This window comes from Cinclus cinclus, chromosome 5, assembly GCF_963662255.1.
Source record: "Cinclus cinclus chromosome 5, bCinCin1.1, whole genome shotgun sequence".
NCBI classification, from domain to species: Eukaryota; Metazoa; Chordata; class Aves; order Passeriformes; family Cinclidae; genus Cinclus; species Cinclus cinclus.
This window is the reverse complement of record NC_085050.1, coordinates 63,399,635-63,427,575: the sequence shown is the minus strand read 5'-3', so window position 1 is coordinate 63,427,575 and position 27,941 is coordinate 63,399,635. Positions and strand designations below refer to the sequence as shown.

Below are 27,941 nucleotides of genomic sequence, written 5' to 3'. Positions count from 1 at the left end.
GAGATGCAAGATACCCTCCCTGCCTCCAGTTATTTCCAGGTCAGCAATTTGTAGCCAGATGTAGTTCCTGTACATTCAGTAATTCTCAATTAACATCTTTATCACTTTGAATTGATAAAAATAAATGATAGTTCTGTAGAAGAAACTTTTTCAGTTTCTGATCTAATCTCAACAAATCACAGAAAAAAATACAGCATTCATGCCTTTATAGAAGAACTTAAATTTGGAAGTTTTTTGTGCTTCCTTCAGACTGCAAAGCTGATTCAATAAGTCTGCCCTATCAGAGAAATCAGATGAAAAAGTTTCAGTAAAGGTTTTAGAAGGTTATAAAACTTCAGTAACATTGCTCCTCAAGTGTATGCAGCAAACACAGAATTCTTGACAGCACTGTGGTTTCAGATGACCCATATAACTTATTTGTGACATTGTTACTGCAGAGTAATGGAAATTCATAAACCTGGGCTAATAAAAGTTTTATGGCACAGCATATCAGCATGCAATATTTCTCAGCATAATGAAAGAGAAATAGATCTAGTTTAACACCATGCACTCAAGTCCAGAGTTGACCTGGAATTGAGAATGTCTTGCCAACAGTTCCCTTCACTCTAGGACAGATGGTTCCTAGATCAAACTGAAACTGCCCCTTCATCAGCTATGAGAGAGATTGATTGTCCCAGGTATTCACTTACAAATAATGCACAATTATTTAACAGAATCCCATGCTATGACACGACACAAACTTATGATGTTCATTCCATGCCCATGGAGTCATTGACAGTCTTGAAAATCGTTGAACAGTAAAGATGGAGATTTCAGCACTGCTTCAGAAAGTATAATTGACACACATTTCTTCAAATTTCTCAGCAAAATGATAATGTCGAATATGTATAAAACACTAAAATAGTGAACTTAAACACCTGTGCAGCACTTGAAGAGACATTTATGAGCTCTGACACAAATCTGCGTGATTTCTTCAGGACCTGACAGTGTTGCAAGAGCCATTTCTTGCAGATGTTGTAATTCTTACCTGCGTTTAAGGAGGGCAGGTTGTCTTTCCCACTTATGCCTTCAGTGGCTGTACACTCACGAACCAATGCACACTGCAAAAGAAATAAAACCACAAATGTTACACATTCAGGGGTCTGCCATGGTCAAAATCCATGGCAGTTTATAAAAGGTAGGCTGAAAACCATCACTGATAATAATATAAAATTTACATTTTTTTCTTTATATTTCTGTTCTAAGATACTGTAACACAAGCAGAATTGTAGCCAAGAAAATGTCAAAATACGATCAGCTGTTCCATAATAAAACAGAAATGTTTCCTACAAGTATAATGGCAGAAATGTTGAGAGATATTAATAGCTTAGCTTAACAGGTTTTATCATAAGAATAAGGCACGTGAGTTTAAAACAATTTTTGACAACTTTTGTGCTTTCAAAGAGGTTTCTTTAGGCAAAGCAGTGTTCACATGCACAGTTCAAGGAAACACTTCTTTAATTTTTAAACAAGGGAAAAGTAAGAAGCACAAAAAAAGTCTTTAAAATTTGCTCACACTTTGTGATTGAAGTGATTTGTTATACAAGTGAACCAGAATATTGCTTTGATAAGATTAGTGCAAAATAATATAAAACGTTTATGAAAAAATCAATCAGTGAACACCTATGTTAAATGTAGTATGGCATGTATTTTTAATGCTCCTCCTACCCCTAGCCAGTAAACAAATGGAAGTCTCTGAAGGTGATAGGGATCTCTGCTCCCAGGGCTTCCCCAGCTCCTAGAAACTCAGAGGAGAACTTGAGGCAGAGAGCAACACGATGTACTCTCTGCCAGGTGATATCTGAAAATGAATTTAACCATCACCTTCCTCTTCCATGAGAAATCCCTGCACATAGCTTATCTAAAAGTGAGCAAAGCCAGTTTAAAACTTATTTATTTTATATTAATTCGATAACTTGACATTCTCACAATTGCATCCTCATTATCAACATATAAACCAAGGCTGTGCTGCAAACTGATTCGTACAAACCAAGAACTCCTTTAAAGACCACAGAAAATAAATCTGTCATGAGTCTGATCTCCCTTTACAAGTATTAGAAACCCCTGGAAAGATGCTTTTAAAACCTTCTGTCTCCCCCAGGCCAGACACAGCTCATTAATTACATCTCAAATAAGTGCAAGGATCATTCCACATTTTGAAGGGGAAGAAATGCAAAATAAAAGAGAAGGCTGAAAAAACAGCTCGTGTTGCCTATATTGTGCAAGATTTACAGTTCAAAATCAGAAAGATTTCACAGCATTTGCTGGCTTTTTGGAACTGATCCCACTCACCTACTGTTTTAAAAAAGTCATTGAAGTCCTGTCAGATAAGTGGTGAAAAAGAAGCGTAAAATCTACCCTGAGAATTTGACCCAAAAAGCAGATTGGTTTGGCTAAGCAGAAAACGTATTGAAAATAATGTCCTTTTCCCAAAAAATAGTCTCATATGGTACTTCCAAACAAAAGAAACGCTGCATTCCCTGTAGCAGTATTTCCTTTTTTTTTTCCATGAAGACAAGAATACACCATAGTATTAAGAAGTAAACCATTGTATTAGAGCTGCAAAAAATGTGTGCTCCCATGAAATGCAGATGAACCTAACCCTCTGCAAGGGAATTCACCCCTTTGGTTTGCCTGTCTGCCATTCTTCCCAGCTTTTCAGTATTGTGGGCACAGAGTGCATATAAAAATCACCATGAACAGGACTTGAAGGGCAGAAAGCAGAGTAGCTATCCAAGGGAAAAGGAAGCTGTACTTATGGCATCTCTCTGGAAAGTTTTTCATCAGAAGTGATCAAATACATATAGTTGAGGAAAAAATAAGCTTTTTTTTTTTTTCTTAAAGAAGGAAAGGGGCCAGGAACTATTACTCTCTACATTTTCATAAGGGTTTTTTTTCTTTTTCAGCTGAGGGACATAAGTGTATGTAGTACTTACTCCAGAAATTTTATTTTAATTCCTTAACCAAATTTGGTAATTAGTATTTTAGACATCTGGTACAACTGATCATTCTAAGTAATTTTGTGCAATAAACTGAATTTCTACCTTTTGATCCTGGGTATCTGCTGTGATGTGGTCTGTTTCCCCCTCCTCTAGCTCTCCCATCTTCACAAGATTGACTTCAATGGTACCAACTGTCTTTCCACCATCAGATGTTCTGGGGAAAAAAAGAAAACAAAAAAACAACCCATGACACTGGGTCACTTGCAGCATCAAATTATTTCAATTAAAATATTGTCAGTAAATATTTAGTCCCCTCTCCATTCCGTAAAGCTGCAGTCACCTGTATTGAACTGGTTATTTACCAACACAAACCAAATGTTAACAATGAGGCAACTTCTTCAGGACAATGAAAGTTTTCATCACAAAACTGAGGATGGGTGTTATTTATAAATGGTGCATGGATCCATTGATACTGCCAAGTTTTCATTCTAGACCTTATCCTGTCTGAGGACCATTGGATAAAGGGCTGTAATACTGCACCAGTATTCCACTTAAGATCTGCAGTCCCACTGCAGTGTACATGGCTTTGATTCCTAATAATCTGCAAAGAAAGGACATACTCAGTGTATTAATAAAACCCCTACAACACCAAAACAATGAAACTAATCTGAATATCATTTTTTTCCTTTGCAATCTCTCTACAGAGTAATTACTCAGAATTCATCCCATTTCTTGAACTGTATGGGAAGAGTTACAGGTGAATTCCTTTATTATCATTTCCACAGATAGTTTTCTTCCAATAAATAAAAAAAAAAACCTAAAAACAATTCAGATGTACATCACCAAGAAAAGAGTATCATTGACTAACTTTCGGAAGAGGCAAGGGTTTAAACTCCAGAAAGATAACAAATGTTTTTTCAGCTTTCACTGGCAGCACAGCACCAAGGTTAACGGCACAGTCTATCTCCCATGGTTATTCTGAAACAGCTGGATTTTTTGAAAGGAAGGAAAGAAGAGTAACTGACTATTTCATAATGAGGAAAGGGTAACAAAAGACACCAAGCAAAAATAGGCAAAAGGAAATGACGAGAGATAAGTTCAGCAGAACTAAAAAAACACAGTGAGGAAGGAGAATCAAAACAAATGTGTTTGGTTCAGTGCTGTGTATTATCTGAACATGGAAAGTGAACAGTGATGAATCAGGAAAAAAAATACATAGAGAAGTTCAATGTTCTAAAATCATAAAATCATGGAATTATTGAATATGCTGAGTTGGAAGGGGCCCATTATAATCACCAAGTCCAACTCCTACAGTAAAATCTCAAAAAACAGTTACCCCCACACTTTCAAATTAAATAATTATTTTGGTTGCAAAACATTAGGCTTTAATATGCACTCAGTAGAATACACTCATCTTGCAACTATGTAAATCTGATCTTCTATAAAGCCTTGCAAAATAAGCATAATTCTTCATATTTTACATGTGTGAAACTTCATTTACTCTAAGCCAAATTAATTACTTACAATAAAGAAACAAAAGTGAACCAGTTCCAGATCTTTTTGCAATTGAAGAAGCCTATATTAATTAACAAAGTATCCAGAAGAAAAGTCATAAGGATTCCATGTCCAAATGGTGCTTATGAGCAGAAATACATAATAATTTTGAAATGCATGAGAACAACTTAAGGGCCTTCTGAATGAAGAACTTTCCCCTGAGCAGCTACAGCCTCATAGTTTGACTTTGCTCTTTTCTCCTCCTAGTGTCAAACCAGCACCCAAACTAGACTATGTCAACAAATGGACTACAGCATTCCCAAGCATAAAGGGAATACATCAGATGTCAGCAAATCACACATCTCTTTAAAAACAAGTGTGTTTAAGACTGAATATATGTGTATAAGACTGAAAATTTTTCAACAGCTTAAGGTGTTCTGATCGAAGTGACAAGTGAATAAACTGATTTACTGTTGCTCCAGTAAAATAAAATGCTAGCTACACTTTCCCAGTCCTTGCCTCTCATTCTTTAGAATGCTAAATATTCCCCTCGCTGCTGCTATTAAAAGCTTGGCCTCAGTATGACAGTGAGAACTGCATTGCTTGCCTGCAATGAGGAGCAATACGCATTTTGTATGGGTTTAAAGGCAGTGATTGATCTCATTTCACTTTTACGTATTATTTTTTATTATTATTTTCTTATCAAAATCACTCCTGTTCTAGTCTAATACATATGCAATATTACAATCTGAAATATGCATTACCTGCAAGACAAGGTACTGAACACAATAAAACTGAACACTGGGACTTGTTGCACTGTAGTTGCACTTCTTTCTCCAGCTCTTCTCTTCCCACACAGAAACATGAAGATACAATTTAACAAGAAAAGCCACCAACAACAAAACCAACAAATCCCCTAACCAAGGTTTCTTTGAATGTTACAGGCATACAAATCAACAAAGAGCTTTATAAATGCCTAGGGCAAAACTGTTGTGTGCAGTGTCAGACTCTGATTTTAAAACACCAGCAGCACATGACAGTCCTCAAGTAGATATGTCACACATTTCAAACTTTCCAGCAATGTCATGAGATTAACATTTCACTTAAAAGAAAATTTAAAAAGAAAAACAGAAGTGATACAGTGGGGAACATAAAAAAGCTTAGTGATCATACTTTCTTAGATAAAATCTGCATCATTTTACTTTGCACTGACAGTATTGAGTACACACCCTCAACCTCATCCATGTACACACCTTTGCCTGCAGAGATGCGAAGAGAATCTCACACATACACACTGCTCAACAGAGCATCAGAGAAATTATTTTAGGATTTAGGATACTTCAAAACGCATTAGGATGGAATCAGCTTGTTGGGTGTAGTTTAATAAAGCTGAGGACATTCTGCACGCACGTGGTACAATGAAGATGGTCCCTGCATCAAATTGCTCCCAGTCATAAGAGAGGGAGAAGTTGTATATAGCAAGGGTATATATACTTATATATACACTTGTATATACTATATATACTCTCTCTCTCTCTCTCTCTCTATATATATATATAGCAATTGAATGAGCAAGTGTCTATATACACACTATATCCCACAGAACAAAGGACTGCACCTTGAAAATCTGCACAGAGTGACTTGGGAGGGGGGATGCTGCAAAAAGAATAAAATCAGTGTCAACATAAGAAGCCCCATACATGGCACTAAATGCAGCTGGCTTCTGAAGCTGGAAAATTGCTGATACTTTTTAGCACCCTGGGACAAGGAGCAGCAATCATCTGATACCTGTCAACAGAGCTCCTGCATTTGAAATAGATTTCTCTACAACCCCAAGTCCTTAAGGATCCCCAGGTCAGCATCAGTTCCCTCAAATGTGAGGGAAGGAGATAGCCAGTAACTCCATGAGCAGCAGGAATTTGTTCCTGCCTTAGGTACTTCTGGCTATAAAATGTTGAACAAAGCATCCAGAGAGGAAGAAGCCAACAAGCTAGCGATTGAAAAGTAAATGAGCTAGATGGACTGAGGACAGCAGTCATTTGTCTCCAATGCTGGTCTCATCAAGTCTCATTACTACATGTTGAATATGCAAATTTAGGCCTGCTAATTGGTTCCCATGGCCATACACCTTCCTTCCAAAAAAAAAAAATTAATAACACAAAGGAAAAAAAGGAAGCAGACTTCATGTTTGCATAGTTAATTATAAAAGACAAAGTGACTGCCTGAAAAGCAAACTGCATGACTGAGTCTAGCAGGCAGCCACTTTCTCCAGTGTATAATACACAATAAATGCAATTAGCACAGACTAACCTACAGATTGTCATAAAATTAATTTCTCCACAGGTATAATATATTTTGATATATCCAAGCACAAAAGTATTGCACTCACACAAAAATATTTATCTGTGAATTCACAGTGGAACCTATTACAATAATCAATGCTAGTTTTAAACAAGTCCACTGTAAATAACATTCTGTTGTATTCTAAGGCAAATTTAAAAAGTTCTGCAATGCTCAGTTCCTTCTGTTTTCATTATTTCAATGTAAAGTTGATTAAGTTTCATGTCAGAACAAGTTTCACCTCAACTGTATAGGAGATCTGCCTGACTTATAAAGCCAAGCTGCTGTTCACCAGCTTCCTCAGGTGATGACACAACATGAAGCAGTCAAGAAACAATTTCAGGAGACCAAGTACAACTAGTTGTAGACAGATACCTGGTGAATTTTAATAGGGAAAAGCAGCTATATATATAATATTTTACACTCATCACTTGCTAGGGAAGTTATGTTAAGCACATAAATGACTGCAGAAATTACTGTGCTGCTTCCCAAGTCTCTCTAGTTAGTTAAACTTTGTGACTATTACTACTACCAAAGTGCAGTTATATGTTTTCTGACCCAATGAACTACAAGCTGCTAGGAGAGAGGAAAATTCAGAGGACTTTCTTTCCAAGAAAAAAAAAAAAAGAAGCTAGGTTTATCTCCTTTCTTTAAAGAAAGTTCAGTCCTGCCCAAGATTAATGAAAATATGACAACTAAAATTAGACAGGTTAGACTAATAGATACTGTCCAAGAGCTTAAGCATGAGCACATGCTTAGAGAAGTCTGCGTAGTTCATGACTGACAGACACAGCCTCCCAGATAACCTGTGTTATTCATGCACTCCATCCTAGCTCCTGTTTGTTTAGTTCCACTGCTACAGAGTTCCTGCTCACAGAGGCCAAACAATCTGAGTGCCACTGACACCACCCCCGTTTCACACTCAAGTACCCTACTTACACTTTTGTCAGTCTCTTAAGAGAAGCACATCAGACAGATGCACCTTATTTTTGCAGAGAGCACAGGAGAGCAGAATGTCACTTTATAGTATCTCTTACATAACATTAAACATCAATATAACTAAATATCATCTTCTTCCTTTGCTGCTTCTTACAGGTAATTAAGTGGAAATCATAACAAAATTGCCCAAGCTAAAGAGGGTCTTCCTGGAAACAGGCAAACTACCACCACAGGGAAAGGGGCTGATGGAGGTACTGATTGCTATCTCTTTCCAGAAAAAGCCACCGAGCTGAACTAAGGGGAAAAAAAATAAATAAAATAAAATAAAATAAAGGAAAACCCCAAAATACTATACTGTTATTAATAGAAGGCCACAATAAAAGATCCTCTAAACTGAACTTAAAAAATAAATCAACTAAAATAAAGGAGCTTTTATTACTAAATTAGCACCCAGTATACCTAGATCTCATTTAGAAAGACAAAAAAAATATGTATTACTTCATTTTTTTAATTGGACATTATATCATAGAGCCAATCTTAAGAAATATTCTCCTGCTGAAAAATACTTTTGTTTCCTTCAACAGCCCATTTTATGCAATTCATCATCACAACTGTATGAGAAAGCTGGAAGCAAGTGACATTGCATTATCATTGCAAAATCAAACATGCAAGTCTATAAAAAGCATCTCTCTTTTAATGAATTCCATATTGGAAACTGCAATCCCAAATCTCTAATAACTAAATTGCTCTGCCAACATCTGTTGTGTACACTGAAGTAATTCTACCTAAATTGACCTTTTCATGTTTTGATGATTAGCTACAAATCTACCAGAAACACTCAGCCACCAGTTTAGGGTACCTTTCTGGAGAAGAAAGGACAATCAAAATAAAAACTTCTTTTGCAAAGGTTCTGTAATTTGTGTCCCTTATCATTATTGAAGTACAATGGTAGGAAAATGGAAAAGTAGAGCACAGTGTGTCAATAGTAAGAACTTGGAGACACATGCCAGCTCTCAAAAAAATAACAGAAAAATACAAGAATCTTCCTTGAGAACACTTTTATATTGTTACATTGTACCTCAGACAGACAATGCAAAGGAATAACAAAAACAAAAAAACAAAAAAAAAAAGGAAAACAAAAAGAAAACTCAGTTAAAAATTAACCAGATTCCATAATGATACCAATCTACACAGGGCACAACACAGAGCTATTTCTGGGTCCTAAAATCTCTAATTTAAATCTAGAAAAGGAGTATCTCAATCACACACACTCCCTGATAAAGTCCTATCCAAAGAATATCAACAAGAATTAAACAGAATTTCATGCTCTGACAAGTCCCTTGATAGATCCTCTATCCTCCTGAGAGGTACTAATACGTCAGGGTGATTAGAGGAAACAAGCTTAAATTAACAGACTGCTCTGGTTAAATTGCCATTGAAGAAATGTGGACAATTTCTACTGTCTTTCTGCTGCTGAATAATCACAATCAGAAAACAATCACACTTTTGAAAGGTTAGGATCTTTTTTCTTAAAATATACCTAACTAAGCCCTGACTAAACCCTACCATTTAATGCACCTGCAAATTAATTTAATAGGCATATTTGTCTTCCAGGGTTAGCTGAACAAAGAGGACAAGCAAGACTAACAATATTAATTAAAAGCAAATTTCTCATCTATTCCTTATGAGTTTTCCATCTTAACTTTTTGATTACAAAATGGATGGCTGAGATACAAAATACTTACTCTGAAACAGTCCTGAAGCTTTCCATTCTGTCAACTACTGTGCCACCTGTCGGAGGCAACCTTTCAGATCAAACTTTCAGAATATCAGTTAGGAAAGCAAAGTTTATCCCAAAGAGCTAAAGATAACTTGAATTCCTGTAAGAACAGATTCTTACAATCACTAAGCTGGAATTAATCTACCTAGCCATAGATTCCCATAGGGAACAGTCAGTTCACATTTTATCCAATCGGATTTTTTTGTTAGACAAAGTTACCTTCTTGTTAGGTGTGGCATTTTCTGTTTAGGAGAAACTAAAATCAAAGTATTTTGTTAACTTTGCCCTGTAAACTACACACTCATATACAACTGATCTTGTTGAAGGTACCAAAATACTTGAAGAAGTTTCCAGTTCTAAAAAAATCTCTGAATAGGTCATACTTTGCTCCTTAAATCAAATTAAGGCTGTCTTCCTGTGCTCAGGGTAATACATGTAACACAACTTTCCCATAGCACCTATGCACAATATCCCAGGCACAACATACACCAGTATCTCAGTTCTCCCAGTCATAGCTTCTTTCCTCCCAAAATGTCTCCTTTTTTAGACACATGGAGTTTGAGCAGTTGCTCTGTGAAGCTTAACAGTACCTTCCCAGTAATCCCAAATAAGCCTCCATTGCATTTGCAGAAATCAGCTCAACAAAATCCCTCCACTGTATAAAGTCCAATGAATTTATTGTGAATATCACCACCTAAAAGGTTGCCCCTAACCTTCAAAAAGTTTTGATTCCTATCTTCATTTATCTTAAGCCATGCAAGACAGTAGCAGGGGTGATAAAAGATTTTTTTTTCCTTCAGTACAGAGATTTAAGATGTATCTGTTCAGCCCAGCCCTAGGTTTTGAACATTGTCTCTGACCCTTCTGCAGCTCTCTAACTCATCACTGATGACAGTTGTACGTCATATCCTCCACAATTTCAGTATGGCTGCATATGACAATGAGTTTAGGAGAACACAAGCATTTTCACATGGGAGACACCTTCAATAGTTAGGCCACCATCTTTAAACATGCCTAGTAAACAAACCAAACTGTACACTGGTCATTCTTTAAACCACCCACACCAAACAAAACTGAGAATCTTATGCACCTTCCTAAAGGAAACTTTGAATGAATATTCCCTATGCCAAGTTCCCTGCAATTCTTCCATAGATTATCATACTATAAAATTAACTTTTCCAATGTGGCACCTGGGAGGCTCCAGGTTATAGGGTTGGTGTTTATTTTGGTGTTTAATTTTGAATTTGTGCATGGCAGAATTAGAAGCACTTCAAGTTGACATCCAATGTACCTGATGGAACATGAAGTATAAAACACAGTCAAGCAGCAATCATAGAATTGTATAGGCTGGGAAAAACCTTTAAGAACATTGAGTCCAACCACAAATCCAGCACTGCCAAGTCCACCATCAAACCAGGTTCCTCAGGGCCACATCTAGATGTCTTATAAATACCTCCAGGAACAGTGACCCCTCTGCTCCCTTGGGCAGCCTCTCCCAGTTCTTGATAACCCCTCATGTGAAGAATTTTTGTTTCTGATATCCAATCTAAACCTCACCTGGTACAACTTGGGGCCATTTTTCCCTTGTCCTCTTAGTTGCTACCTAGGAAAAGAGACTGACCCCCACCCCACATCTCCTTTCAAGTAATTGTAGAGGTTGATAGGGTCCCCACTGAGCCTCCTTTTCTCCAGGATAAAATCTCCCAGCTCCCTCAGCCATTCCTCACCTGAGCCGTCTCCATCCTTGTTGCCTTTCTCTGGATGAGAAATGCCAAGGACTATTAACTCACCATGATTTACAACAGAGGGAAACACTTACCTGAGGGTAAGGGTCAGCTGTTGCTCCTTTGACTTTACCAGATCTCCTACTCTAAAAGTTGCACAGCCCAGGAAGCTTCGCTACAAATCAAAGCAGAAAGAAAATATAACACATTCATTCATTTTTGTTGCTTCTTTAGGTCCCACACTTGAAAATCTCTCTTTGGTACCGAGAAAAATACTGCATTTGAATATAACAGTTTGACACACTATCCACTAGAACTTTTTTTGTGCATGTGCAGCATGATTATCAGTAAACTGTTAAAAACATTGGTTTTATGGGCAGAAACATTTCTGCTTTCCATTAAGAACAGTGTAACCTGACAAAATAACAGCTTCTAAGATGTACAGCCACAGGAAAATTTCATTTCAGTACAAGTATTTGCATTTTGAATCTATTTCTTTCTATTTTTTTCTAATTTCTGGGTTACAAGAAGTGCTAAGTTTTCAGTGTTTTACCAAAGCTGTTCTTGTTATGGTTTTTCCTCAAGCTGTTGGCACTACCATCCACGTATTCCAAATATGAATGTATTTGCTAGGAAGGTATTTTTAAATCGAGTTCAGGACAAGTTCATCAATAGAAATGTTATATTTCTCTAGTTCTTGTCAATGTTTTAAGTACTTTTTTGCTCTATTTCCATTGTAAGGTGAACCTATTCACTTCGTTACAAGTGCAGAGAAATGTGGTAATGCAAGTAGAATGCCTAAAGTTAAATTAAGCTACACCACTATATCTTTTTCTTCCATAAAAATCACCCTTCACACATTAAAAAAAAGGTACCATGAGGAAAAAGGATTAAATCTTTTACACTTTGGTTATTTTTTAACCTGGGCTCATAACCTGCTCCACACTGCTGAAAACCCATTTTGTCAACTACAGCAGTAGCATTCTTGCCTTGGGAACAATGGGAAAGAAACTAACAGCCTACAACCATCTTCTATCCATTTATCTTTCTAATATATAACACAATATCACTTACTCTAAGTAAACTATAATGAGATCATGACATTATGTTTAATTTTTTGCAATAAAACAGTAAGAAGGACACAAGGTTTGTTTTTATTGCATAACACTAAGTTTACTGTTGGAATGGCAAATTAAAATTCCAGGCTAAATTATATACAGTCTTGGATATACAGATTAAAGACTCAAGTCACTCTGAGCCAACAGAGGCTGCCTACAGAGAGCAACTTTCCCTTCAGGGAAAAACAGAAAAGAATTTGTCGCTGCTGAGGAGAGTAACTTCCTCTGCTAAAAAACCCCCTTCAGCCTGCTTTCTTTCAGGAAAGCCAGTAGGATGTTGAGTGTTCGAATGCCAACAGTAAAGCCCTACACCAAGATAAGTTTCCTTCTATATACAACATACAGTTCAAGTAACAATTCTGAAATTAGATAGCACCAACACTATTCTGCAGTTTGATAAACTGACTCACAAGGTATGGCTTGATCCCACCAATGGCACAGGCTTAGATGAAAAGCAGCATGTAAGGAGCAAAGTTAAAAAGACACAAGTTGAGAGTCTAGGGAAGGCTGGAAAAACAGTGGATCTGGGAAGTGATGAATAGCAAGAAAGGAAGAAAAAAGGCCTGTAGGATATACATAGAGAAAAATAACATGGCCACACAAGCAAAGATCATGGTTAGCTTTCAATGCCAAAATGAAAGGCACTTCTGCAAAAAAGACATCCAGGTGCAACACATGGTGATGCACAGCCTTGCTGGAGTGAACACACAGATGGTTCTGTCTTCCTTTAGATCAGTCAGCATGACAGTGCTTCTGCACTAAAACTCTGTGGTAACACATTTAGCCCAGATTACTTATCTTCTTCCAAGAGCATATCCTTCTTCATACTGTAAGAACACATTCCACAGCACTGTCTCAAGGGCAGCCTTCATTCTGGCATTTCATGACATTTGGGTGCTTGTATTTGAAACCTGACCATTTGGAAAGGGGAAGAGGGGTATTTGGAATGAAACTGGGGCTTCTTTATGCAGTGAAATAGAACTATAAATATATTTAGGAATCCTAAGTCAGAATCCTCATGTGACCAGGGCCAAGAGACAACTACACTGCTCTCTCATTAAGTCAAAGAGCTTTGGTCATTGTACCCATTAAATATGTCTGAGTGTCAGATCTGCTTTCTCCAGTGTCATGGAATTAAAGGTGAATGATTTTATTGGCTTAAAACACTTTACTTCTCTGTTTCATATTTTTATGCTTGTTTAGGAAAAAAAAAGAATCTTTGCTTGATGACACAGCTATGCACAACATCAAATACAATTTTAAATGAACCTATGACCCAAATGAAGGGAGCTATGCTAATGTGCAAAGGGTCTAATATCAAACTGGAGAATACTTTTTCCATACTGATTTAGACACCAATAGTCTACCCTGGGGCCTGAACTGGCAGTCTACAAACCAATCAAACTTTGCCCACACGACTTGGAAAAGCATGAAAAGTAGGCTTTATACAGAATTGCTGCAGTAATGCTAATTGCAGAGTAACATTCCTTCGGAATTTTGCTAGTGCTGCAGCACAACAATAAATCTTCAGATATGTGCCTTGAGTGGTTTGATGGATAATCTCAGCTGGCCAAAGAGAAAAGTCTCTACAACAGCTGTATGAAATGTTAAAACACACAGGTTATTTCACAACGATTGAACTTGCTGCCAAGCTACAGATTTTTCAAATACTAGCTGAAGTCCTGAAAACTATGCCAAGGAAGCCCTGGTAAAGCAGAAAAGTCAACACCTTAGATTAAAAATTTAAATCCCCAGTTATTTCACATGCTTTCTGTCCCCTGCACCAGGTAGTCTTTGTTCTTTTTCAGCTCTATTAGGACCAACCTTTCCCACCACCACCAGGTGCTCATATTGCTTGGGAGGTCTGAGCCCTGTCAGACCCAGAAATTACTTCCCAATACCTTTGTCAAATGGTCTGTAGATCTACACATACAAATGAGTCCTCTATTTGTTGCCAATTTAATTTCTGAAAACACAAGCCAACGCCAACTCCTGCTGCAGAATGCTTGATACCTTGCACACAAAGAACAGAAGGTTCTTGAGGCAATGCCATTCCAGACTCTAAGTCTCATCCAGCTTGCTGATATGACATTAGCAAGGAGTCTACACAGTTGTGCTTGTCTCAGGATAGCTTCACTTGAAAAAGATTTTCAAAAATATGTGAATGGGATTACATCAATCCATGAGACTATCACTCCAGCCTTGATTATTTTATTCATTAAATCAAAAACTTGTGTTGTCAAAAAAGCTTGTCAGCTCCTATTGAGAAATGAGTGCCTCTGCCTGCTGATAAGATGGGAAAAAATAAAAAAACAATCAATGAACATAACTGCTTACCCCAACATCTGCTCTTGGTTCCTTGTGATCGGGTAGGACACTGGTACGGACCTGAGAGAAGCAAGGGGAAAAAAGGCAAGAAATCATTAATTTTTTTGTTATTGCTTTCCAATTAGAATTAAAGAAGGGCTTAAGCCTTTTTTTCCTCATTCTTTTAAAATTTTGAAGATAAATTTAAATGGAGCTGTGTATGTATATATAATTTATATATAATGTATATAAATTATATATTATTATAAATAGCTAGTAATTTAAGCACAATATTTGCTGGTTCCTGTGAAGAAAGTCTCTTACCACTGCCCTTTTATCATTCTGAACTTTATTGAGTCTCTAAAGGGAGAAAAGCTGTGTTCTGTAGTTTCTTTCCTAAAAGGACACTTTTTGGCTGCAACTTGAGTGACAGAATTCTTCATCTAGAGGCGTTATCTGGAAACAAAATTTTCAGCCTCAAGTGAAAAAACACAGTACATTAAAAAGTATTTTCTCCAAGTAAATACATGGCTTTGCCAGTGATTTGCAACAGAAATCCTGATCCCCAATCTCAGGGTATGACCCTGCCTCCTTCAGCCACTTGCGGAGCATCTCTGAGGTGAGAGATGTTTGTAGGCATTCAGAGAAGGACAGCCTCTATATTCTCCCTTACATGGGACCTCCAGTTGTCCCTATGTTTTCTGCAAGATGGAGATGCCACTGTACTCAACTGCTTTCATTTCACAAGAGCAAGTATGGCATAATCTGACTTCCTCTTCTGTATTTCCCAAAATAAGTACAGGTTGGTGTGTGGGTGTGTCTTCAGTGTCTTTATGATTTTATTGTTGAGCAGTGGTTGAGAACGGACAACTAACTAAACAGCAAAAATTAGATAGAAAATGTATAAGAAGACCTCCGTGACTTCCCTGATGGCCTGCCTGGGCTAAAATCAACCCTTTGGAATAACTTGCTGTTAAAAGCAACACACAAAGGAGAATAGAGCACATTTGTTTGATTACCTAGCCTAAATAACAGATATTCATTCCCCAAGAACAAACTTTTGGCTAGATTTACAAGTAAAACCAAAACTCATTTTGTAAATCTCTCTGCAAGAGACTCTTTGTTTTCTATGCCCTCAGACCTAACTCTCAATTCTTCTTTTCTCACTGCAACTTAGTACACAAAAAGAAACACTCATTTAAAGCAAAGATAATTTAATTGTGTGCTTGTTATTCTAAGTACATGTTGTTACAAAGCACCAATATGAAGTCCACCACAAAGACTTTACAAAGCAGAACCATAGCTTTTCTCAGTCAGCTCTTATCCCTTGATTCCCTACAGTGAGAACATTGTTTTTTTCACAAAAGCCTCAAGACAGTAAAAAATGTTGTAATTAATTTAATGAGGGACAGCATACTTTAGAAATCTGTGGGAGTCCTCATTTGGATGCAATTTTACGTTTAGATTTTCTGCACTAACACGTTAGCATCTCCAAAGCATTTGGTGCTCTACAGAAAATGAGTATAAAATGCTCAATGACGATATTGGTATCTAAAATATACCTTTACATGCTTCAAGTCACAAATGAAAATGAAATTACTGACATTTTCTTGTTGGTGATACCCATCTTTCCATTTTGAAGCTGAGGAAATTGCTTAGAGCAGATATGCTTCTTAAAAGAAAGATGGAGTATTGAAACCAGGCCAAAAATGCTATATGTCATTTTAAGATGCTAAAAAGCTGTTCTATGAGCCAGCTTCAAAGAAGTGACATCTGCCCCAAGAAGCAGTGAGGTACTGATATTTTCTAATTATTATTATGGCTATTCAAGAAAAATCAACTTCTAATGTAAGAATTAACCTTTCTCTTAATAATTTACTTATGTATTTCTAACCTGGCAGCAGTTCAGCAAATATTTCTGAAAGTGTAGTCCTTTTTGTATGAAATTAAGTTCTGCTTCACAGCAAGAGAAATTTTAAGTGAAAGCTTACTGAAATCAAGGGAATTTACTATCTATTTAGAATCATAGAATATTAATTCCTTCTTTTACTGGATGAAATCTCAATTCAAGAGAACACATTTCTGCTTTTGTGACCCAACACAGACATGGAAAGGGATGTCAACATCTGACTAACCTAGAGCCTTCTATATAATAAAAGCATATTCCTGAATTTCAAATGGATTTAAAATACAATTTTTGTTGCATGTTGCAGTACTTTTTGGTTCAGCTATGTTTGTTTGTTTTCATTTGGTTTTCATTTCACCCCTTTATAACCAGTAGCTGGACAGCCAAATGTAGCTGTGTCTTTAGTGGGACTGCCATTGGAATGTACCTCTCTTCTCCCAAAATATATTTTGTTTGACATTAAATCAAATATCTCGATCCAAGTGTGTGCAACTATATGTAGTTTTAGAAACAGTTTTATTATTTGATATTTACTGAAAGAGAAGCCACATACATGTATGCAAATAAATACATGGGCAGTACAGTCTGATCCCTTTCAGGTTGTCTGCTGGTTGAGTTCCTGAACAAAACCTCTGCAGTTATTGGGGTATCATTATGGGATGTTCACACAGGCCTCATTATAAACACAAAGTCAGCTCATAAACATTTATAAAATGCAAGAAAGAAGTCAGTTCTAGTCCCAATCCACCAAATGGAAGAGAAAAAATGGAAATAAATACAGAGGATTTGAAAGGTCAGATATGCTCCCAGTGCCTTTCCTGATTAAACAAACTGCCACACTTTTTAAAACCTTGTCATAAATGAACTTTTCCCTACTGGCCCCATCTAGAACAACTACAAAACATAAATGCAGACAGCAAGTCAGATTTTAATCCCAAATAGCCACTACTTCGTTAGAATTTCCATTTTCTCAGTATTTGCTCTAGGATTTTCTTCCACAAAATGCAAACCTCTGAGTGGGAAGTTTATTTACTACTGGGGTAAGACCGTGCTTCCCTGGAATAGCACACACTGCAGCTTTACCTTCCCAGACAAAAGAGATACATTAGCATACAAAAAAAGACAGCTTGTGACCTAGGCTAAATGCAAAATGTTTGTGACATGTACCCATTCCTGAGATTTTGTTCGTAGAATAATACAGTTACCTTTTTACACTACAGCCTATACCAGGAAAAACATCAGTGGACAACAGTGGGCACTCATGATATGCTTACTTCCCTTTAAATCTCATCCAGAACATTATGCAATGAGTAATGCATTTGTCACAGACATATCTGTTAAATTTCTCTAGGCATAAATGCTAAATTCAGCTTTTATGAACTGTCCTTTAGTAGAAGGCAGTTTTGTGTGATTAAAAGGAACATTTCTTTCAGTCATTTGCAGCTCTCTGAGCCACATTCACACACACTGTCAAAGTACAGAAGAATTATTCACTATCATTTACTGAATCTTTTGTGCCTTCCCTTAATTAAAGCCTTTGAATTTCAGTTGATGATCAAAGGCCACGTTCAGAATGCACTCAAGTTTCGCAAACAAATAATGCTAGATCCTTTCCTTGGTTACTATGGATTTATTCCATCAAATCAACAGAGGCTTGCAGTGATTTCCCAGTACTCAGTGCTGTTGGCTGCTCAAATGCACTCTTCTGTCATCACTGTTATACACTCCCGGCATCTCACAATAACCAAGTATACACATCAGGCAAGGCTAGGCAAGGCAAGATAAAAGAGATTACTGAAAGCAGTCACTGCAAAAGTGACTCGCAGTCCAATAAAGCACCTTCCAGGAAAGCATTCCCAGCTTCAGTAGAACTCAAGTTGCATGGGAACACAGAGAGATACACATTTACCCGGAGGTGCTTTGGGACATTGACCATCTGCACCTTTCTGCCCCCACAGGGAAAAGTCCACTGAACTCTGCTAACACATCCATACAGCTCCACAGACAGCTGCTATGGGCAGTCAGCCCCATCCTCACCACCACTGCCTGCCTGCCAGCTGGCACCACCACCCATCAGAGTCCAGGAGTTACTATTGCTTGGAAATTTTCAGTCAAAGAAATTGCAGCTTCATGTATTTGTGCTGGGTGAGCTGCAAGTGCCAAAATTGTTATGGGGTTCTGAAACAACATCAGTGAGCTTTTATAGGATTGACGACATTCCAGTACATGCAGCAAATTATTTTTTAAAAGAAGATACTTTACATTCACCAGCTATTTATTTTCATCATATAGATTAAAAATTTGCTAAATAGTTAAATCAACATATTGTAGTCAGCAAAGTAAAACACTTACATCAATACTTTGTTGGATAAGTGTTTATTGAATGGAGGACAATACCAATATAGTAATTTTCCAACCTTCAGTGCACAATTATTTCCAACAGTCTACATAAAATAAAAGAGAAAATCTTTTCCCAGTGGGCATGCTCATGGTATTGCACGGTTTACACTTCCAATGGAAAAGCTGATAGGCAGAGAAACTAATAAATGTTAAAACTGAAGATTAAAACAAAAGGGAATATAAGCTATATCAAATCACTGCAATGTTTTATAAGAACTGTATTTTATTGTATATTGATTAAATTTAAACTTATAAAATAGTTATATGTATATTCCCTACTACAGATAGTAGAGAAAATATGTATGCCTCTATTATTTGCTGTATAGCAACCAACAGTTTCATCTGTTTGCTTATCTGAAAAGGTCAAACAGAAGGGCAGGACTATCTGCATCCTTTCCATAGGCAGTGTTTGAATGTGACTCTTTTGCAGAGCACAGTCAAGACCATTCATTTGTGCAGCACTAACACTGTGCTACCTCCAGGCACACTTCTCAAGATGTCATGTGAAGATAATAGAAAATACATACTTCTCAGTCTCTAAGAATCTTCATAAGCTGCATTTCTTTCAGACATCTCTGTAGCTCAGTATCTTTCTCTGTCTAGGCTGCATCTTTGTATACTTTCTAGAGAACACATGGCACAAGAGAGGCATCACAAGATTCCCCCAAGCAAAGACTGAGGTTAACAGGATTTAAGAGCTTAAGTAGGTACATTACTTGCTGTATGAATAATGAGCAGAAACACAAGAGTCTTGAGTGTTTGATCACAAATACAGTTTTGTTTGTCTATTTTTACAGCTTGGTCATTTGATCAGAATTGCCTCAAAAAAACCTCACATTTCAAAAACAGCAGATTACTTAGGAACTCTCTCCATACTGAGCACACCACAAAAAACATACTACTCTGTAACATCCACATGGAAGCTGGAATTTCAAGTGACAGAAAAAAAATCTATACATTATGAGTGCTTTGGGGCATGCAGCAGAGAGTCAGATCTGATCCAGCAAGGCTTATTAACTCAGCATAACTGCAGCCATAGTAGAGCTGCAGCACTTTGCACTGTGCCTCAATGCAAAATGACCCCAGCCCTATCCCTACAAGCGTCCCATGTAGCTCAGATTCCAAGCAAAGGTTCCACAGCGGGGACAGGACCCAGCTCAGCATGGACCAGAGCTTCAGCTGCTGGCGTTGGTCTGCAGATTACCTGCAAACACAACTAAGATATGCAAAGAGGAAAAAAAGGCAGCTCCGCTTAGTAGCCTTCCCCCCACGAAGCGTTAAGATCACACACACAGCTTGTTCTTCAGTAAACTGCAAAAAAACATGAAAACCAGAGCTGAATAGCACCCCTTTGGAACACACTTGGAACCACCTCTCCATATTTAACTCTGTTCTATTATCCAGTTATTTACTTTCATATGGCAAATAAATAATCCTTGAAGGCAAAGTCCTAAGATTGATTTATCTCTTGTAGTTATTGGAAAAAGAGAAATCTGTCAACTCTAGCCATGTAAATTGAAATAATCTTTAATATGGGGAAGGGAAGGGAAGGGAAGGGAAGGGAAGGGAAGGGAAGGGAAGGGAAGGGAAGGGAAGGGAAGGGAAGGGAAGGGAAGGGAAGGGAAGGGAAGGGAAGGGAAGGGAAGGGAAGGGAAGGGAAGGGAAGGGAAGGGAAGGGAAGGGAAGGGAAGGGAAGGGAAGGGAAGGGAAGGGAAGGGAAGGGAAGGGAAGGGAAGGGAAGGGAAGGGAAGGGAAGGGAAGGGAAGGGAAGGGAAGGGAAGGGAAGGGAAGGGAAGGGAAGGGAAGGGAAGGGAAGGGAAGGGAAGGGAAGGGGATTTATTTACCTTCTTAACATAACACACAGCATAAGCAGTGGACTTTTTTTTTCCCCCCCATGGACATTGGAATTTTTTAACCAGTTTGAAACAGCTTTTTTTCTACAGAGAAAGATCTGTCAGATGTAAGGTTATGCAACAGATTAAAAGTGACAAAGAAAAATGGCCTCTATAAATTAGAGATAATGAACATTAGAGTCTTAAGATCATGAAAAATACATGCTCTGTTACTCATAATTAATTTGCTCTTTATTGACACTTGGGGTACAGATACTCTGCCAGTAGCAGTTGCTGAAGAACATTGCTTTTTGAGGAGGGGGAAAAAGCTGTGCACTGCTGCACCCAGTTAAATCTTCTTGTGTTGCATGATGAGCTCATCATCAGTCCCCTCCTGAACAGCTCCCAGTAAAACACAACCCTTGTACTGTGCCTCCAGTGCACACTTTGTACCCATGAGGGAAGAACACCTACAGGCAACGGCTCAGGCAATGCAGGGATTCAAACACAGCTGCAAAGTGTGCAACCATGGCAGGGATGGGACCTAGTCACCCATCCCAGTCCCCCACAGCAATGATGTCAGTGATGCTTACACAGACAGCAGCACGTTGCTATTTATCAGTCAATCTGTTGGGGTTTTTTAAGTGGTCAAAATATTGTAATCAACTGGTAGCAAGCCAATGAGCTACAGTCTTCTTCCTCCATCTTTCAGGTTTTTTTTTTTTTTGAACAAAGCCCAGTGATGTGAAGTAGCCTTCTAAAGTCTTAATAAGAATTGAATAATCTAGGCATTTGGTCAGTTATAATTTTAATAAAATATAATATAATATGAAAACTCATTTAAGTCTGCAGCTGTCACAATCAGCCAGTAGGTCCTGGCTCCTCCCCATCATAATTTCCAGGAATGACTCCTTTAACGTCTGTTTTATACTGGGAAAAATCTGCAAAATTTGAAAAGGAAAAATCCCCTTCAAAGGGCTTGCGATTCCCCCTCTTCCCTGCTTTCTTCCATTGTGAAATGAAATTCACAGAAGGCAAATTCTGGCTTCTGTCAGCAAACTACAGATGGAACATTCCTAAGCTCTTTTGGCTCTTCATTTACATGGGCCAGCCAATGGATACTTGTTACTTGCTCAAGTCCAAAAAAACCTCAGGCTGGTTGGTTGTGGCACTGTTGGCAGTGCCACTATCCAAAAATCCCTGAGACAGATTCTACAACCAAAAAAAGGCAGCAGTTAACAGCAGCCAAAGAAATCCAGATGTTCTGACAAAATATATCCCAAAGAATATTCCAGAATGATGAAGAAAATAGGACACAGGAATATATATGTAGGGGGATTTTATCATGCTTTTTCACCCTACTCCCCACACATCCAGATGTACACACTGGTTCAGCAAAACATGACTATCTGGCAATCTCAGTCAGTCTGTCTGAGCATCTTGCTTCCCTGAAGCAACAGACTTTTACCCAAGTGTTCAAGCAGCAATTTCAGGGAAAAATGCCTTCCTAGAATGCAGGATTTCAGCACTGCTCACAGTGCCTGAGGCTGCTGGGTAGGAATAGAAAAAAAAAAATTCTCAAAAATCTAATTTCCATATGAATATCAGAGAACCTGTACAAAAAAACCATGCTAGAAAAGCCAAGGAAAGAACCTGTACTCTAACCACTTATTTCAGGGGAAACTTGAGAGGATACAAGCCAAGGGTGGTAAAAAGCCCACACAGCTGTCTAATGAATACCCACTCAACTCAGTCTCCCTTTAGTGTATGGCAGACAGCATGAATTCAGGCAAGTATTATTGGACTGATCAGATGGGCTCAATGGCATCATAAAATTTACAGAACATGATCTTCTGCCTCAAAATTTCAGCAAAATTTGAACTTTGAATATCTGACAAAATAAATTGAAATCCCTTTTTTTTTGCTTTACTGAAAAAACAGTCCTTTTTGAGTATGCTAAAGTCTGAGTTTCATAATTTGTGCCTATTACCATAAAAGCTGCATTAAGAAATCTTACTATAAATTAAACATTGTGCCATTTCCACTGACGAACCAGTTACAAGAAACATGATTTATACCAGCATCTTGTAGAGGTATTTCCAATACTCCCAGTTCCTCAAGAGATTGCAACATCTACTCAAAGTGGCAAAAGGTTACTCAGATATTAAACACAGAATAAAAGCTTTTGCTGCCTTAAACAGGTCTAGACCTTCCAATACTCTCCACTAAATATCCCTGTCTCCTGACTCATGAGAGAAGCTGAAAGGAAGAACTCAGAAACTAACTTGTTGGAGCAGTCACACCCCCAGTACATGAACCTCCAAAGTTCCCTTGAAAAGCTGGTATTATCCCTGTGCCAACACCTGAGTGCATTGCCAGCCTTAAATTCACTATATTGAAGGAGTTATTTTTATGTGAGGTACTGAACCAACCAAATATCAGCTCTCATAGAAGCAAACAATTGTTTTAAGATCACCTCCCAGAAAAATTGCAGATTCTATCCCCCACTCCGTGTTTTATGGTAACTTTTTAACATAAATTTTTAGATCCTAAAGTGAACATTTTAGAGCAATTAAGCTCAGCCAGTCAGTCCCAACCTCCTTCATTTCCCACAGGGTGTCTCCCACAGGGAATTTCAGCAGGGGATTTTCCCTGCAGCAGTAGCATCAACAGGAAGAACTTCTGTGAAGACTTAAAAGGACTCACACTGATCCCCTACAGTCTGTGCCAGGTCTACAAGCAGAGCCATCCAACAGTCATGTGGACGTCAGTGAGACATGGAGAGAAGTAGGGAAAGCTGCATATGAAAGAACATGACTGGAGAATGCATTTTCTGACCAAATCCACTCTACTCAAAATCCATCAGAGGAGTATGAAAAGTAACCAAGCGCCTGGTATTTCCAATAAAAAGAACTATTTGCAACACAGGGTTGCAAAAAATCTTCACATCATTTGTTTTAGCATTTTACTGTCACACACACGCCCATTTTTTAACTACACCTTGAAATTATTCAAGTTTTCTCTCCCTCCCTTCTGACTGGAAGGTCATTCAAAAAAATTATTGCAATAACAGTCCAGAGTCATGTTCTAATTTACAGCCTATCATTATTCACAGTGAGTTTATATTCATTTGCTCTTCCACCAACATGGTCTTTTAGCTAACTAATTATTTTCTGTTCCTCATGCTGGTCTCCTGATGTATTAATAAGAAAGGAATCATATGCCCTCTCGTATTTCATATTGTTAGGATAATAAGCCAAGCTTTTCCAATATGCTGTCACACAATAAGCTCTCCATTCCCCAAATCACATCATCTGCTCCAGTCCCATTCATCTTTCTTAAACATGAATTATCCAATTCCTGACAGCTTTCCAGAAAAGGCCTAACCTGTGTGTATGGAACAGAGTTCCCTGGATTCATCTAGTAATCAGTTCTGTTTCCCTCTCTCTGCTGGATTAGATCCACTGCTCAGTTACATTTTGAACAACTAATTTACTTGTGTTTTCCTTCACACAATCTGTTTCTGATGCATTAAGTCCTTGTTCATCCAAAAACTTCATGTTATTAGAAAAACACTCGGTCATGTACTAAGAAATTACTATATTTCATCCTATTTGTATAATTCCTGACTGCCTTGAAGTAATTCCTTGGGTAAAGAGTTGTATCAGCTAGCAACCCCTTTTTTTTGGAGAACTAAGGGAAATTTCTGCACTCACCAAACTTTTCTCTAACACACGGAAGCTGAAGGACTCTCACAAATATCCACAAAAGCAAAGAAAATAATATTAATCAATAAGGAATTTTATTTTGTTCTTCTGACAGTTGGTGATAATGTTTAAAAAATAGTTGAGGCTGAGGTCTGGAACTAGGAGTAAAATTACTCATCAGATTTACTGTGGTAGAAGGCATAAATATAATTTAGACAGATGGAAGTGAGTACATAAATGCTTGAGGCTTCCTACAAGCTCCATTTTCTTTGCCTTCGAAGACTTATCTATTCATAAAAGTCTGTTTTAGCAAGATTATAGTTGCACTTCCATAGATAATGGCTCTTCCAACCTGTGGAACCAGAGTACTCTCATGAGAATTACTGCTGTGTCCAGGGCTGCCACATGCTTCATCCGCATTTCTCACAATCCACACTTGAGGGGAGCAAGGAATTTTCTCAGAAGAACATACAGAAGATCCTGGGAAAATAAATGTTCTGAACTACCCAAATAGAAACATTCCCAACTATCCAAATATAAATATTTCTAAAGCTATCTACAAAGAAAAAATGTACAAATCTATTTTTTTTTCATTTGAGAAAGAATGTTTTTCATGGATTAAAACAGTTAAACCTGCATAGCAAGAATTAAATTCTTAAGTACACAAGAATTAAATTCTTAAGTATACAAACACTAAAACAAATAACCTCCTGATCAGCCCTCTTTAAACAGTCTTTGATAGTTCTCTGACCTTTGCACAACCTCCCTGTCTTCTGAGATGAGAAACTGAAAGGGGTTTTATTTATTTATCAAATAAATTCACTGCTGGCTTCAGAAGAACTTTCAAGACAAACGTGTCATCTCTCCCACAATTGAAATTAGTTTCTGCTTTAAAGGAAGGAGGTATCAATGGAAACAGGTCTCTCTGTAGGCCTATTTTACTATGCAGCAACCTAACCATAACTTTGACCCTACAAGACAAGGTAAAAAGCAGATTTCACACAGCTCTTTCTCTCTAAATGTAAAGAGCATTTCATTTTTTCTATCACTGACACTATATTCATAATCACTTCCCCATTAAACACACATGATTTTGCCCTCAAAACCATCTTACAGGAAGACTGGTTTTCCTCACCTGAGTATAAGCCACTGTGCTTAATTGCCACATAAGGATCAACCATTCTCCCCCTCTACAACATCAATTTTAACTATTTTTAAAGCATAACTGCAATCTCCAAGACATGGTAATCCTTTTTTATAAGCATGATCAAGTTCTTGCAGAGATGCTACTTAAAACCAAGTAAGTTATGAGCACCCTACTTTCAGACTGATAAGTAGGCTCAGGAAAGTTGATAGTCACGGCTGCCTGAGCTAAATAATTAAATTCTTATTCTTGGGAAGCACAAGGTGTGAATAAAGACATTAGGTATATGTTTTTAAGCAATTATTTTGCTTCTTTCATAATTAATACTCTGAGGATGCAGAAAGATACTAAGGCTCAGAGTAAGCCCCAAATATATTTTAATATTTATATTAAAAATATAAATATATATTTTATATTATTTATTTTTATTATAAATAAATATTTATATATTTATATATAAATATATTTACTACTTAAAAAAAAAACTTTTTCCTGAACCTGAAAAGTGACCTTTTTGGGGGGACTGTTTCAGTAATATTTCTTCTGCAAATAAAAAGATCTATTAGGAACAATGTTGTTAGCAAAGCTGTTTAGGTTTGAAATTTGGCCACCATGCTTCTATTTCTAGAAATGTCTTACAGAGTCTTTCTTGCTCTTATGTTGCATCTTCTTATTTGCAAATTCAGCAAGATAATGTTTTCTGGGAAAAGTAGGCTCTGTTATTAGACAAGCTGATGTAAGATGGAAGCAGACACTTTTCTTGACCCATGGTTCCTTGAGAAACTCGAGAAAGCTTGTGCTCTTGAAAATTTCTATGTTTTCTCTTCATATCTGCTTATCTGACAAAAGGCTACCTGCTCCTACAGACCCTTAGCTCACCCCCAAAGTGCCATAAGCAGTGTAAGAAAACAGACATTCTCTCTCTGGCATTCCCTGATGCTCAAAGCCAAGCTATCTCCATTGCATCCCACCAGACACATTTTCTGAGAGATATCCAAACACCAGCCACAACACTGCAGCTTACTGAACAAAGGAGCCACAACCAGTTGACGGAAAAGTTACGGCACAAACTCCAGTAACAGCATTTCCCCTTTCATATTTTACCCTTCCCCCCCCACTTATGATGCTCAGGATAAATTTTCACTCCCCGCTCCTTTGTTGCTCCCAGCAGTGCTCTGCTGAGAAGTCAGTGATTGCTGAATCACCAAGTACTTTCTCAGCAAGTCACACAAAATATTGTGGGGTGCAGAGATTTCAAAGTCAGCATCTTTTCTCAGGATGTGTGCAAATTGACACCAGGAATGGAACAGGAGATTTTAAATAGGCCTGTGTTTCAATGCCACTGAACAAACAGCATTTTTAAAAAAATACTCTGTCAGTAAACTGCCTTACCTAAAATCAGCCCACTCATTAAGGGTACACTTGGTTGAGAGAAGTGCATTACTTTCTTTCTGATTTGAGTCCAGGTCTAGATAAATTCACTTCTGGAAGGTAGCTGCATTTTAAACCATCAACAGTTCTCACAAACATCAACACTGATACTAGAAATTCACTAGAAAGTGAGCCTACAACAAGAGTAGAGGATGAAAAACAGCACATGCACATTTCCAGAGCAAGGATTTTATGTCATCTAAATTAGATGACAGAGTTGATTTCTGTCTAAACAAAGTCAAAGGAATAGATACATCTTGCCATAGATTAATCTAAATTTACATAACTTTAAATGGGTCACTACAGAAAATGAAAAGTCTTGGAGAGGAACTTCTGAAAACCAGTGAGAGATTCTATCTGCGTAATAAACCACATAGTCTATGCTTCCAAAAATGTGTTGGTAGCCTTCTGTATCATAAGGCTGTATGTCATAAGTTATAGGTATCATAATTCATCCAAGTATAGAGCAGCCTCACTCCTTTCACACTCAATAGAACCTCCTTCCCTGACAAAGGAAGTAATTATTTGTAAAAGAAAAGCATTTTAATAAGTGATGAATGATATGAATGGTAGCTTTACATGTGAAAATATGGAAATCTCTTCAGCTTGAGGACAGGTGGTGATAGAGTACCCTGAATTTCACAGCAACCTATGTGCTGACAGGGTAATGGTAGTTCTAGAAAATTAATGTTTAGAGGCTTCCCCTTCCACAACTCATATCTAAAAGGGGAAAAGATATATGCAACAAAGAAGAGCTTATATGTGAAATAATGCTGTATTCATAGAACATCGTCCAACTCACACCATAAGTTCTCTATAAATTATTACAGACTCACAT

The 27,941-nt window shown here is 37.6% G+C and overlaps 1 protein-coding gene across 1 annotated transcript in view; it reads right to left on the bottom strand.

Annotated features, from left to right (window-relative positions):
- The window catches only part of INPP4B (inositol polyphosphate-4-phosphatase type II B), a 252,322-nt gene that overhangs the window by 100,746 nt on the left and 123,635 nt on the right, over positions 1-27,941 (bottom strand). Inside the window, 4 exon segments of the mRNA XM_062493100.1 lie at positions 1,028-1,100; positions 3,084-3,195; positions 11,354-11,433; positions 14,714-14,764. Coding sequence (XP_062349084.1) covers positions 1,028-1,100; positions 3,084-3,195; positions 11,354-11,433; positions 14,714-14,764 — 316 coding nt within the window.